Source organism: Staurois parvus, unplaced genomic scaffold, assembly GCF_062004578.1.
Source record: "Staurois parvus isolate SC_StPar_1 unplaced genomic scaffold, SC_StPar_1.0 ptg001239l, whole genome shotgun sequence".
Lineage (NCBI taxonomy): Eukaryota > Metazoa > Chordata > Amphibia > Anura > Ranidae > Staurois > Staurois parvus.
In genome coordinates, this window is record NW_028319035.1 from 2,402 (window position 1) to 17,316 (window position 14,915).

General features: G+C 49.1%; 1 protein-coding gene across 1 annotated transcript in view; it reads left to right on the forward strand.

The window, feature by feature from the left end:
* Window positions 1-2,835: 2,835 nt before the first annotated feature.
* Window positions 2,836-14,915, forward strand: part of ARHGAP33 (Rho GTPase activating protein 33) — a gene marked incomplete at its 5' end in the record, with an annotated part of 41,178 nt that continues 29,098 nt past the window's right edge. The window contains 7 exon segments of the mRNA XM_089660406.1: window positions 2,836-2,913; window positions 4,074-4,140; window positions 8,113-8,169; window positions 8,288-8,437; window positions 9,542-9,580; window positions 9,583-9,647; window positions 11,659-11,662. Coding sequence (XP_089516532.1) covers window positions 2,836-2,913; window positions 4,074-4,140; window positions 8,113-8,169; window positions 8,288-8,437; window positions 9,542-9,580; window positions 9,583-9,647; window positions 11,659-11,662 — 460 coding nt within the window.

The window sequence follows — 14,915 nt, forward strand, 5'->3', positions numbered from 1 at the left end:
CCCCATCATTGGTGTCAGTGGGAGGAATAGTGCCCCATCATTGGTGTCAGTGGGGGGAATAGTGCCCCATCATTGGTGTCAGTGGGGGGAATAGTGCCCCATCATTGGTGTCAGTGGGGGGAATAGTGCCCCATCATTGGTGTCAGCGGGAGGAATAGTGCCCCATCATTGGTGTCAGTGGGAGGAATAGTGCCCCATCATTGGTGTCAGTGGGAGGAATAGTGCCCCATCATTGGTGTCAGTGGGAGGAATAGTGCCCCATCATTGGTGTCAGTGGGAGGAATAGTGCCCCATCATTGGTATCAGTGGAGGAATAGTGCCCCATCATTGGTGTCAGTGGGAGGAATAGTGCCCCATCATTGGTGTCAGTGGGATGAATAGTGCCCCATCATTGGTGTCAGTGGGAGGAATAGTGCCCCATCATTGGTGTCAGTGGGAGGAATAGTGCCCCATCATTAGTATCAGTGGGAGGAATAGTGCCCCATCATTGGTGTCAGTGGGAGGAATAGTGCCCCATAATTGGTGTCAGTGGGAGGAATAGTGCCCCATCATTGGTGTCAGTGGGAGGAATAGTGCCCCATCATTGGTGTCAGTGTGGTGGAGAGGGGAATAGTGCCCCATCATTGGGGTCAGGGGGGGGAATAGTGACCCATCATTGGTGTCAGTGGGGGGGGGGGGAATAGTGACCCATCGTTGGTGTCGGTGGGGGGGGGGGAATAGTGTCCCATCGTTGGTGTCGGTGGGGGGAGGAATAGTGCCCCATTCTTGGTGTCAGTGGGGGGAGGAATAGTGCCCCATCGTTGGTGTCAGTGGGGGGAGGAATAGTGACCCATCGTTGGTGTCAGTGGGGGGAGGAATAGTGCCCCATCGTTTGTGTCGGTGGGGGGAGGAATAGTGCCCCATCATTGGTGTCGGTGGGGGGAGGAATAGTGTCCCATCGTTGGTGTCGGTGGGGGGAGGAATAGTGTCCCATCGTTGGTGTCGGTGGGGGGAGGAATAGTGTCCCATCGTTGGTGTCGGTGGGGGGAGGAATAGTGCCCCATCGTTGGTGTCGGTGGGGGGAGGAATAGTGCCCCATCGTTGGTGTCGGTGGGGGGAGGAATAGTGCCCCATCGTTGGTGTCGGTGGGGGGAGGAATAGTGACCCATCGTTGGTGTCAGTGGGGGGAGGAATAGTGCCCCATCGTTGGTGTCGGTGGGGGGAGGAATAGTGCCCCATCGTTGGTGTCGGTGGGGGGAGGAATAGTGCCCCATCGTTGGTGTCGGTGGGGGGAGGAATAGTGCCCCATCGTTGGTGTCGGTGGGGGGAGGAATAGTGCCCCATCGTTGGTGTCGGTGGGGGGGGGGGAATAGTGACCCATCGTTGGTGTCGGTGGGGGGGGGGAATAGTGTCCCATCGTTGGTGTCAGTGGGGGGAGGAATAGTGCCCCATCCTTGGTGTCGGTGGGGGGAGGAATAGTGCCCCATCGTTGGTGTCAGTGGGGGGAGGAATAGTGCCCCATCGTTGGTGTCAGTGGGGGGAGGAATAGTGCCCCATCGTTGGTGTCAGTGGGGGGAGGAATAGTGCCCCATCGTTGGTGTCAGTGGGGGGAGGAATAGTGCCCCATCGTTGGTGTCAGTGGGGGGGGGAATAGTGCCCCATCGTTGGTGTCAGGGGGAGGAATAGTGCCCCATCGTTGGTGTCAGTGGGGGGAGGAATAGTGCCCCATCGTTGGTGTCAGTGGGGGGAGGAATAGTGCCCCATCGTTGGTGTCAGTGGGGGGAGGAATAGTGCCCCATCGTTGGTATTAGTGACACAAATGATGGGGCACTATCCCTTCCACTGACACCAATGATACTTACCTTGCTGACCCCTGCTCCAGCCTGGGCTCGCTCTCTCCCTCTCCCATCTACATCCTGCATACCTGGCTGCAGCAGCAAAATTTGCACTTACCTGTCAGCTGTCTTCCTTCTCTGGCCTCTCTCTTCACTCGCTCCTGCAGCTCCCTCGATCTTCTATGATCTCCGCGCGCTGCCGCTCGGCTCCTCCTCCTCCAAGCTCCACCTCCTCGCCGGTGATTGGCCGCCTGTGTGCCTCTCCTGAGCTACAGTTCCGGTGGCCAATCAGCGTCGAGGAGGCGGAGCTGTTGAGTGATCCCGGAGGTGTGGCCAGGTTACAGGGGCAGCATATCATCCCGCCCACAGATCGCCTGAGACAGGAGCGGTATCTCGGTTCCTAAGACCATCGGAAATATGTGTTTTCCGATGGTCTTAGGCGACCCCTGGGAAATGGTCGTTCGACCCCCAGGTTGAGAACCGCTGCTATAGATAGATATTAGATATACACTATGGGTGTATGGCGGGGGGTGTCAGTACAAGTCTGGTCATTGGAGGACAGGAAGGCACTTCTCCCAGCACAGCCATAAAACTGACCACGCTGGGATGAATGCGCTTCTATGCCCATCGTAGTCATTTTGGAACAGGAAAGCGGAGGGACTGGCAGGGACACCAGAGATATCACACAAAGGAAATAATACAAAGAGAACAGGAGACTCTTTAACACAAGTACATGGTACAGCCGGCACATATCAGGACTATGAAATGTTGGGGTAGCATATTTTTTAAAGCCCAACACCAAATAACTCTTTTTAAGTACGTTTTTTTTTCTTTTGAAAAAAGGACGTAGAATAAAAGCTGTTGGCACCCTTGGCAGTTCTGTAGTTAGTTCCACCTTTGCTGGTAATTTCTCTGGACAGCTTGGCAGGCTTGGGCTGCTTGTATCTCGGCATTTGCACAATATTAATAAATGGTCCTATCCTTGGGCTGGTTGTCATGTGTGTTGGTGCATTTTCTGCAGGTGGGAGACATCGTGTCGGTGATCGACATGCCCCCCCGGGAGGACACCAGCTGGTGGAGGGGAAAACATGGCTTTCAGGTAAGGAGACTTTTTGTAAGGAGTCTGTCAGCAGTACAGGTAACGGTTCATCCAATCAGAAAATAGAACAAACTATTTTTTCTCTCTTAGTCCCCTGTCTAGGCTCTGCCCCCTCCGAGAGATTCCCTTCCTCCCTTTGTGTAGGTTAAGGGTCCCGGGGTTCTAAGGAAGCAGACAGTCATTAATAGGTAGCCATTGGTTAGAGGGCCGTAGGGGTTTTTTTGTTTTTTTTTTCCATTTGAAAGAGCAACACCCCTGCCATGGATTTAGTTAATAAAAAAATAAAAACAAAATAGATAAAAATATTATATATATATATATATTTATTATAATAATATATTATTATTATTATTATTATTATATCATTTTTTAAATATTGAGATATATATATATATATATATATATATATATATATATATATATATATATATATATATATATATATATATATAAAAAATAATATAAATAATAATAATTAATAATAATAATGCCATGGATTTAGTTAATAAAAACAAAATAGATAAAAGTGTGTGTGTGTGTGTATGTATGTATGTATATGTGTGTGTGTGTGTGTGTATATATATATATATATAATTATTATTATCACATATTATTATTATTATATTTTAAATATATATATATTTAAAAAATATAAATAATAATAAAAAAAGTGTATATAAGTACATTTCAGGTGTATGTGTGTGTACATATATATATAATATAGAGAGAGAGAGGTGAATGTACTTATATATAATATTATTTTTTATATATATATATATATATATATATATATATATATATATATATATATATATATATACACACACACCTGCAATATGTGTGTGTGTGTGTGTGTATATATATGTATATATGTATGTATGTGTATATATATATATATATATATATATATATTAAAAAAAAATTATATATACACACACATTGCAGGTGTGTGTGTATGTGTGTGTGTATATATATATATATATATATATATGTATGTGTGTGTGTGTGTGTATATATATATATATATATATATATATATATATTTATTTATTTTTTAATTATTTCAGCAAGCACACTGGGCTGACTCATTTCTTCACCTGTTTTTTTTTTTCCCTGACCACAACGGGCATTCCACTGTAACTCTCTGCTTGTCTTCCCAGGTGGGATTCTTTCCTAGTGAGTGCGTCCAGCTGATCACAGACAGCAAGAACCCGTCTCCGGCAGCAGGTACCACTGGTGAGGGTCCCCGCTCATGGCGCGGGTCTTGGTCGTTGATGTCCATATTGTTCCCATTAAGCCATGCAGGGCTGCGTGTGCCGCTGTTGTGCCGGTGACTCTGTGCGGACCCCGATGCAACGCTCAGCGCTGTATCGCCCCCACCTGGAGGGGCGCTCAGTTATAAAAGTCAGAGGACAGGGAAATCTCCGCCACCCATAGAAACCAACCAGATGTCCCCTTTTTTAATCTGCACTGCAATCTGGTTTCTTTGGGCAGCAGACATTGTCTTTGGCCCCTGTTTTTATAGATTGGCTTCTATCTTGTCTGCTTTAACCGCTTTTCCTGGCAATGAGTGTCTGCAAAAATGTATAGCTTTATTAGGAGTGACGCATGGGGGAGGGAGCTAGCGGGGGGCAAGTTCTAAGGGCTCTATTTGCAGTTGATATATATTTTTGCATTCTAAGAAATTATTAATATTTAAAAAACATACACATATATATATTTATATATTAGATTTAAAAATAAATAACTAAAGTTAAAAAAAATTAAATAAAATTTTATATTTATTTATATATATATATATATATATATATATATATATATATATATATATATATATATATATATATATATATTAATATATATATTATTTATTAATATATATATTTATTAATAAATATATATATATTAATAAATATATATATATATATTAATAATGAAATATTTATTAATATATATATATATATATATATATATATATATATATATATATGTATTTTTTTTTATATATATAATTTATATATGATTTGGTGAACTCAACCCCCCCCCCCCCCATTTCTGCAACTGGAACACACTGGAACTGCAAGCACTGATGTGAACTATGACACTGACAACCATATCGACATGTTTTTTTAATGCATTCCAGTTCATTTTCCCCCTCTCTTTTTGTTCTTCAATTTAAATAGGGACATGTGTGTTCCAATGCATTTTTGGTGCGTTTTTGATGCGTTTTGCCACATTCCAGTACAGTTCTGTGCAGAAAAAATGCAGCCTGTTCTACTTTTTTTTTTCTGCAACCGGAACGCACTGGAACTGCAAGCGCTGGTGTGAATTGACCACCATATCACCGACTTTCTATGCGTTTTGGATGCAGAAAAAAAAGCAACTGAAACGCATGAAGTGTCATCTGGCCCTAAGGCTCACCACACACCTTACAATCTGATTGTAGAATTTTCCTTCGGTCTCCCAACAGCCATGTAATGCAAGGGCCCGTCTGGTTGGCTACACATTGATTGGATAGACAGGTCCTCCTATTGAATGCATTTTTAGCCCGGGTTCACACTAATTCGGCGCGGGTCACCGCATGTAATCCGCGCAGGAATCACACTGCATCCCTGTACGAATTACATGCAAACGTCTGTGCCGTATGTTTTGTATGGCTCTAGTCGCATCGCATCCCAGACCAAAAAAGGTGCAGGACCCTTTTTTTAAATCCGCACCTGAATCGCATCGCTTGAGCGTTCTTACCCATGCGATGCGATTTCTGGCAATGTATGGCGGTGTCATTCATTTATCATTGACACCCGAACAGGGGTGGACTGACAACTCATGGGGCCCCCAGGCAATAGGAATCATGGGGCCCCTGTGTACTTACCCACACTCAAACCACACCCAAAAAAACCTATGAAAGGTACCAGGGGCATCTCATAGGGCCCCCTACTGACCCCGGGCCCTCGGGCAGTGCCCAAGGACCCAAATGGTCAGTCCGCCCCTGCACCAGATCGCAGAAATGTAATTGCGGTGCGTATAAAGCGCAGGATTCACAGCGTTTCCAGCACCGCCTTGGTGTGAACCGGGTCTAAAGCTGGTTGTACAGAGAGCGTGTATGGTCAGATTGTAACGTGCAGGGGCGGACTGACCATTTGGAAACTCGGGCACTTCCCAAGGGCCCAGGGTCAGTAGGGGGCCCCATGAGATACCGCTGGTACCTTTTTTGTAGGCTTTTTTGGGTGTGGTTTGAGTGTGGGCGAGGACACAGGGGCCCCATGATCCCCATGAGTTATCAGTCCGCCTTTGGTAACGTGTATGGTGGTCAATGAGAGTTCAGTATTTCCTCTTCCTGCTCATGCCTTATTGGGCAGTGCCGGCAGGAGCAAAGCGCGCGTGTAAACGCATGGCAGACGGTCACATCAATTTAATAATCTAATCAATGATCCTGATCAGAGGTGTCCATGTTGAGACTCTCTCTTCCGCACGAACCTCCATTTATCAAATCGGAAGGATTGGCGTCATTTTATTTCCGCACTTTATTCGCTTTTAACACCTTTTTTTTATTTTTGATAAGACATTACCACTTTAACCACTTCAAGACCGGACACTTTTACCCCCTTCCTGACCAGGGCAATTTTCAGCTTTCAGCGCTATCACGCTTTGAATGACTATTACGCGGTCATGCAACGCTGTACCCAAATGAATTTTTTACCATTTTTTTGAAACAGATAAAGCTTTATTTTGGTGGTATTTATTCACCGCTGGGATTTTTATTTTTTTTGCTATGTAAATGAAAAAGTCCAAAAATTTTGAAAAAAAGTGTTTTTTTTTATAAAATTTTGCAAATAAATAATATTTCATCATAAATCTTTGCCAAAATTTATTCCGTTATCTTTTTAGTAAAAAAAAAAAATCCAAATTAGTTTATAACAAAAATTATAATTTTTAAACATTTTTTTTAAATTTTTATTTTATTTTTTTATATTATTATTTTTAATTTTTTTAATTTTTTTTTACATACTGTCACCCTAGCAGTACAGTGTCACCATGGTGACACTGTACTACTTGTGGGGGGTGATGATTTTTTTTTTTTTTTTACACATTGCTTTTACACCCATATAGGGTGTAAAAGCAATCATTTCTCTTTCTCTCTAGCTGCATTCATGCACTCATTGAGAAGTACTGACTGAGCTGTGATTGGTCACAGCTTGTCACATGGTACAAGCCTGTTGTGAATAGGCTTGTACCATGTGACCTCTGTGATCATTCACAGATTTCACACGTAGTAAGCAATGATGTCACAAGTGACATCTTGCTTACTACTTTGCATGTGATCACTGATTGGCCAATCAGTGATCACATGATCGGGACCTCGTACAGAGGTCCCGTCCGACGATCGGTGTTTCACTGTGTCCGGAGGACACAGCGGGCACCGGATCGCGGTGCTGCGCGCTCCCAGGGAGAGCGCACAAGCATGGTGCGGGGAGACCGTTTATAGACGGCCACCTGACCCTGCAGTGCCACCGTCCGGCCGTTTATATGCAACGGCCGGTCGGGAAGTGGTTAAGGGGTCAAAGTTTTTTTACTAATCGCCACGAATGACGCGTCTGACATGTCACGCACCATTTTCCAAAAAAAAAAAAAAAAAAATCCACCTTTCATCAAAAAGTTATCCTTGAGCTCCAGTTAGAGACTTTGCCTGTGATGTCCTTAGTCTGCTGCAGGCAGGAGGAAGCATTTCCTCAGTCTCCTTGACCTCAATGCAACACTGTTAATATGCATGCGTGGAATGCAAGTAACATTTCCTCAATCTCATATCCGCCCCCTAGTGATCAGACTGTACATTGTAACTTTGTAGCGAGGGCTGCAGCAGGGGCTGATCTGTGTCAAGCGTTTGTGAACACAGCCAAAAAACGGCACAGGAACCCAGAATTGATATCGCTGTGTCATCTCTGGGCCGGCACCTCTAGTCTAGGAAGCAGATGGTGACCCCGGATGATGAATAATGGCTACACGTGGCTCCTTTTGTATTATTGAATAAGCCTTTCTATGGACAGTCTGCAGTCTCTTGTGCGGGTGGTCAGCTCTCTCGCCCCTCCCCCACGCTCAGTGTATGTAGCAGTCTCTTCTTGCAGGCTGGCCGCTGTGCTGTCTGTGTTGGGCTTGGCTATGCCGTCTCGTACCTCTTGTTACCTGTCTGTCTGTTCACAGAGGGTGATGTAAAGTTGGCCATCTCATCGCCGCATGGCTCCAACTCCCCCAGACCAGGTGAGACTTTCTGCTCCATGTGACATCTCATACACCCGTCTGTCTGACCTCCCCCCCCCCCCCCCCCCCCACCCTGGCCGAGTGCCCCCCGCCTCACTGTACCTCCGCTTCCCCGCAGTCTGCCGGCGGCACGGGAAACTGGCCGGACTACTGAGAAGCTTCATGGCTTCCCGGCCCAGCAAGCAACGCCTGCGCCAGAGGGGGATCCTGCGGGAGAGGGTCTTCGGGACCGACCTGGGCGAACATCTGCTGGACTCCGGAGAGGAAGGTGACGCTGAACCCCCCCAATCGCTAAAAACACGATAAAACGTAGTGTGGGTCTCTGCCCCTCCCACAATGGGGAGATTTCCCTCCAGTAGTTTTTCTGCCCCTCCCACAATGGGGAGATTTCCCTCCAGTAGTTTGTTTCTGTCCCTCCCACAATGGGGAGATTTCCCCCCAATAGGTTGTGTGTCTGCCCCCCCACAATGGGGAGATTTCCTCCCAGTGTTTGTGCCTCTGCCCCCCCACAATGGGGAGATTTCCCCCCAGTAATTTGTCTCTGCCCCTCCCACAATGGGGAGATTTACCCCCAGTAGCTTGTGTCTCTGCCCCTCCCACAATGGGGAGATTTTCTGTCGTAGTTTGTGTCTCTGTCCCACCCACAATGGTGAGATCCCCCCTTTTAGGTTGTGTCTCTGCCCCTCCTACAGTTGTGAGATTCCCCCCGTTAGGTTGTGTCTCTGCCCCTCCCACAATGGTGATATTACCCCCTTAGGTTGTGTCTCTGCCCCTCCCACAATGGTGAGATTCCCCCGTTAGGTTGTGTCTGCCCCTCCCACAATGGTGAGATTCCCCCGTTAGGTTGTGTCTGCCCCTCCCACAATGGTGAGATTCCCCCGTTAGGTTGTGTCTGCCCCTCCATAATGGTGATATTACCCCATTAGGTTATGTCTCTGCCCCTCCCACAATGGTGAGATTACCCCGTTAGGTTGTCTCTGCCCCTCCCACAATGGTGAGATTCCCCCATTAGGTTGCGTCTCTGCCCCTCCCACAATGGTGAGATTCCCCCGTTAGGTTGTGTCTGCCCCTCCCATAATGGTGAGATTCCCCTGTTAGGTTGTGTCTCTGCCCCTCCCACAATGGTGAGATTCCCCCATTAGGTTGTGTCTCTGCCCCTCCCACTGTGGCTTTGTATTTGGTGTAGTAGTTGTGCAGAACTATAATAGGGAGATCTCACCACCAGAGTCCCCAAGACATAAAGTACAAGAAGCTAACGTGTTTTCCAGCGATCACCCTGAAATATTGCTTTGTGGTGGACATCCCCTTTAAATGTCATTCATTTTCCATCTGTTCTTCTGTCCAGATCTGACGTCTTCTTTTTCTCTCTCAGTGCCCAGAGTCCTCGCCTCCTGCGCCCAGTTCATAGAGAAGTCGGGATCGTGGACGGCATCTACCGCTTGTCTGGGGTCTCCTCCAACATCCAGAAGCTGCGGTCAGTTGATATTACTTTCCTCCGATATATCTCGTACAATGATGAGATTCCCCCCAGTAGTTGTGTGTCTGCCCCTCCCACAATGTGGAGATTTCCCTCCAGTAGTTTGTGTGTCTGCCCCTCCCACAATGTGGAGATTTCCCTCCAGTAGGTTGTGTCTCTGCCCCTCCCACAATGAGGGAGATTTCCCGCATTAGTTTGTGTCTTTACCCCTCCCACAATGGGGAGATTCCCCCCAGTAGTTTGTGTCTCTGCCCCTCCCACAATGGGGAGATTTCTCTCAGTATTTGTGTCTCTGCCCCTCCCACAACGGGGAGATTTCCCTCCAGTAGTTTGTGTGTCTGCCCCTCCCACACTGGGGAGATTTCTCTCAGTATTTGTGTATCTGCCCCTCCCACAACAGGGAGATTTCCCTCCAGTAGTTTGTGTGTCTGCCCCTCCCACACTGGGGAGATTTCCCTCAGTAGTTTGTGTCTCTGCCCCTCCCACACTGGGGAGATTTCCCTCCAGTAGTTTGTGTCTCTGCCCCTCCCACAATGTGGAGATTTCCCTCCAGTAGTTTGTGTCTCTGCCCCTCCCACAATGAGGAGATTTCCCGCATTAGTTTGTGTCTTTACCCCTCCCACAATGGGGAGATTCCTCCCAGTATTTGTCTGCCCCTCCCACAATGAGGAGATTTCCCTCCAGTAGTTTGTGTGTCTGCCCCTCCCACAATGTGGAGATTTCCCTCCAGTAGTTTGTGTCTCTGCCCCTCCCACAATGAGGAGATTTCCCGCATTAGTTTGTGTCTTTACCCCTCCCACAATGGGGAGATTCCTCCCAGTATTTGTCTGCCCCTCCCACAATGAGGAGATTTCCCTCCAGTAGGTTGTGTCTTTGCCCCCCCGCAATGGGGAGATTCCTCCCAGTATTTGTGTCTGCCCCGCCCACGGATAGAAGTCGCCTTGAAGTAGCTCAGGAACCTTTTCTACAGTCGGAGTGACTTCAGTCGTGCTAACTAAGTCTCGGTTTACACCACCGCTGCCGGAAAGTCGCACAAAACTGCGAAAGGAAACTTGAGTACTACTTTGAAGCGATTCTGAAGAAACTCAGGGAATGCTGGGTAATCCTCCTGTCATGTCGGATCCAAATCACATCAATATAGAGGAGGATCCGACTTGGAGGCGACTTCCATTAAAGTCTATGGGCACAAGTCGGTTAAAAATCACACATCAATATGGATGAGGATCCGACTTGGAGGCGACTTCCATTAAAGTCTATGGGCACAAGTCGGATAGAAGTCTCCTTGAAGTAGCTCAGGAACCTTTTCTGAAGTTGGAGCGACTTTAGTAGTGCTAATTAAGTCTCGGTTCACACCACTGCTACCTGAAAGTCGAACGACTTGCAGTACGACTTTGCCAGGAAAAGTTGAGTACTACTTTGAAGCGACTCTGAAGCAGCTTTCAGGAAAGGCTGGGTAATCCTCCTGTAATGTCGGCTCCAAATCACATCAATATAGATGAGGATCTGACTTGGAGGCGACTTCCATTAAAGTCTATGGGCACAAGTCAGGTAGAAGTCGCACATCAATATAGAGGAGGATCTGACTTGGAGGCGACTTCCATTAACGTCTATGGGCACAAGTCAGGTAGAAGTCACACATCAATATAGAGGAGGATCTGACTTGGAGGCGACTTCCATTAAAGTCTATGGGCACAAGTCGGATAGAAGTCGCCTTGAAGTAGCTCAGGAACCTTTTCTAAAGTCGGAGCGACTTCAGGAGTGCTAATGAAGACGACTCTCATTGACTAACATGGGAATTCACATGTCATGCGACTTGGGGGTCTCACAAGTTGGATCCCAAGTTGCAGCAGTGTGACCCGAGCCCTATGAGGTAGTCAGCAGCGAGGTGTGAGGCACGGAGCACTTTGTGCCTCGGGGGTGTTCCGGGTCTCCAGGTGGATGGATGGGCTCGGTTCTCACAATGATGGCTACAAATAGCCGTATTCTCCCTCCACCTTCTATACAGATGTGAGGAGTGTTGGGTCATCCAGATGTGAGGAGTGTTGGGTCATCCAGATGTGAGGAGTGTTGGGTCATCCAGATGTGAGGAGTGTTGGGTCATCCAGATGTGAGGAGTGTTGGGTCATCCAGATGTGAGGAGTGTTGGGTCATCCAGATGTGAGGAGTGTTGGGTCATCCAGATGTGAGGAGTGTTGGGTCATCCAGATGTTCAGTTCTCAGACATCCGGGCTAAGGCGATGGAGAGGATTAGCCGGCAGTTTTCTGACAAAGATATAAATAACATGAAGGAGGAACTTCGCTACAATCGTGTCCTAGATTTCTATTTCTGGAAAACTGAACGCCATCGCGAGGAATACTCATCACCATTACTAGAGGAATCGTCCATCTCCTCCTCTCCTGAAATACTCTGCACTGCCGGAGGACTCCTCTCCTTCCTCTATAACTCCTCTCCTGAAATACTCTGCACTGCCGGAGGACTCCTCTCCTTCCTCTATAACTCCTCTCCTGAAATACTCTGCACTGCCGGAGGACTCCGCTCCTTCCTCTATAACTCCTCTCCTGAAATACTCTGCTCTGCTGGAGGACTCCTCTCCTTCCTCTATAACTCTCCTCTCCTGAAATACTCTGCTCTGCTGGAGGACTCCTCTCCTTCCTCTATAACTCTCCTCTCCTGAAATCCTCTGCACTGCTGGAGGACTCCGCTCCTTCCTCTATAACTCCTCTCCTGAAATACTCTGCGCTGCCGGAGGACTCCGCTCCTTCCTCTATAACTCTCCTCTCCTGAAATCCTCTGCACTGCTGGAGGACTCCGCTCCTTCCTCTATAACTCTCCTCTCCTGAAATACTCTGCGCTGCCGGAGGACTCCGCTCCTTCCTCTATAACTCTCCTCTCCTGAAATACTCTGCACTGCTGGAAGACTCCGCTCCCTCCTCTATAACTCCTCTCCTGAAATACTCTGCGCTGCCGGAGGACTCCGCTCCTTCCTCTATAACTCTCCTCTCCTGAAATACTCTGCACTGCCGGAGGACTCCGCTCCTTCCTCTATAACTCCTCTCCTGAAATACTCTGCACTGCTGGAGGACTCCGCTCCTTCCTCTATAACTCCTCTCCTGAAATACTCTGCACTGCTGGAGGACTCCGCTCCTTCCTCTATAACTCTCCTCTCCTGAAATACTCTGCGCTGCTGGAGGACTCCGCTCCTTCCTCTATAACTCTCCTCTCCTGAAATAATCTGCTCTGCTGGAGGACTCCTCTCCTTCCTCTATAACTCTCCTCCTGAAATACTCTGCACTGCTGGAGGACTCCACTCCTTCCTCTATAACTCCTCTCCTGAAATACTCTGCACTGCTGGAGGACTCCGCTCCTTCCTCTATAACTCCTCTCCTGAAATACTCTGCACTGCTGGAGGACTCCGCTCCTTCCTCTATAACTCTCCTCTCCTGAAATACTCTGCGCTGCTGGAGGACTCTGCTCCTTCCTCTATAACTCTCCTCTCCTGAAATACTCTGCGCTGCTGGAGGACTCCGCTCCTTCCTCTATAACTCCTCTCCTGAAATACTCTGCACTGCTGGAGGACTCCGCTCCTTCCTCCATAACTCTCCTCCTGAAATACTCTGCACTGCTGGAGGACTCCTCTCCTTCCTCTATAACTCCTCTCCTGAAATACTCTGCGCTGCTGGAGGACTCCGCTCCTTCCTCTATAACTCTCCTCTCCTGAAATACTCTGCGCTGCCGGAGGACTCCGCTCCTTCCTCTATAACTCTCCTCTCCTGAAATACTCTGCACTGCTGGAGGACTCCGCTCCTTCCTCTATAACTCTCCTCTCCTGAAATACTCTGCACTGCTGGAGGACTCCGCTCCTTCCTCTATAACTCTCCTCTCCTGAAATACTCTGCACTGCTGGAGGACTCCGCTCCTTCCTCTATAACTCCTCTCCTGAAATACTCTGCACTGCTGGAGGACTCCGCTCCTTCCTCTATAACTCTCCTCTACTGAAATACTCTGCGCTGCTGGAGGACTCCGCTCCTTCCTCTATAACTCTCCTCTCCTGAAATACTCTGCTCTGCTGGAGGACTCCGCTCCTTCCTCTATAACTCTCCTCTCCTGAAATACTCTGCACTGCCGGAGGACATCTGTATGTTGTATACTCAGTGGGTTGTCGGGATTTCTGTGTGTAATTTGTTGTGTATTATGCCTCTCTCTGTGCCCCTCCGAGTCTCTCTCTGCGCCCCCCCTGAGTCTCTCTCTCTCTGCGCCCCCCCCGAGCCTCTCTCTCTCTGCGCCCCCCCGAGCCTCTCTCTCTCTGTGCCCCCCCGAGTCTCTCTCTGTGCCCCCCCGAGTCTCTCTCTGTGCCCCCCCGAGCCTCTCTCTGTGCCCCCCCGAGCCTCTCTCTCTGCGCCCTCCCCGAGTCTCTCTCTCTCTGCGCCCCCCCCCGAGTCTCTCTCTCTCTGCGCCCCCCCTGAGTCTCTCTCTCTCTGCGCCCCCCCTGAGTCTCTCTCTCTCTGCGCCCCCCCTGAGTCTCTCTCTCTGTGTGCCCCCCCCTTCTGAGTCTCTCTCTCTGTGTGCCCCCCCCTTCTGAGTCTCTCTCTCTCTGTGCCCCCCCCTTCTGAGTCTCTCTCTCTCTGTTCCCCCCCCCCCTTCTGAGTCTCTCTCTCTCTGTGCCCCCCCCCCTTCTGAGTCTCTCTCTCTCTGTGCCCCCCCCTTCTGAGTCTCTCTCTCTCTCTGCGCCCCCCCCTGAGTCTCTCTCTCTCTGCGCCCCCCCCTGAGTCTCTCTCTCTCTGCGTTCCCCCCCTGAGTCTCTCTCTCTGCGTTCCCCCGAGTCTCTCTCTCTGCGCCCCCCCGAGTCTCTCTCTCTGCGCCCCCCCGAGTCTCTCTCTCTGCGCCCCCCCGAGTCTCTCTCTCTGCGCCCCCCCGAGTCTCTCTCTCTGCGCCCCCCCGAGTCTCTCTCTCTGCGCCCCCCCGAGTCTCTCTCTCTGCGCCCCCCCCGAGTCTCTCTCTCTGCGCCCCCCCGAGTCTCTCTCTCTGCGCCCCCCGAGCCTCTCTCTCTGCGCCCCCCCCCCCCTGAGTCTCTCTCTCTCTGCGCCCCCCCCCCTGAGTCTCTCTCTCTCTGCGCCCCCCCCTGAGTCTCTCTCTCTCTGCGCCCCCCCCTGAGTCTCTCTCTCTCTGCGCCCCCCCTGAGTCTCTCTCTCTCTGCGCCCCCCCCTGAGTCTCTCTCTCTCTGCGCCCCCCCCCCCCGAGCCTCTCTCTCTGCGCCCCCCCCCGAGCCTC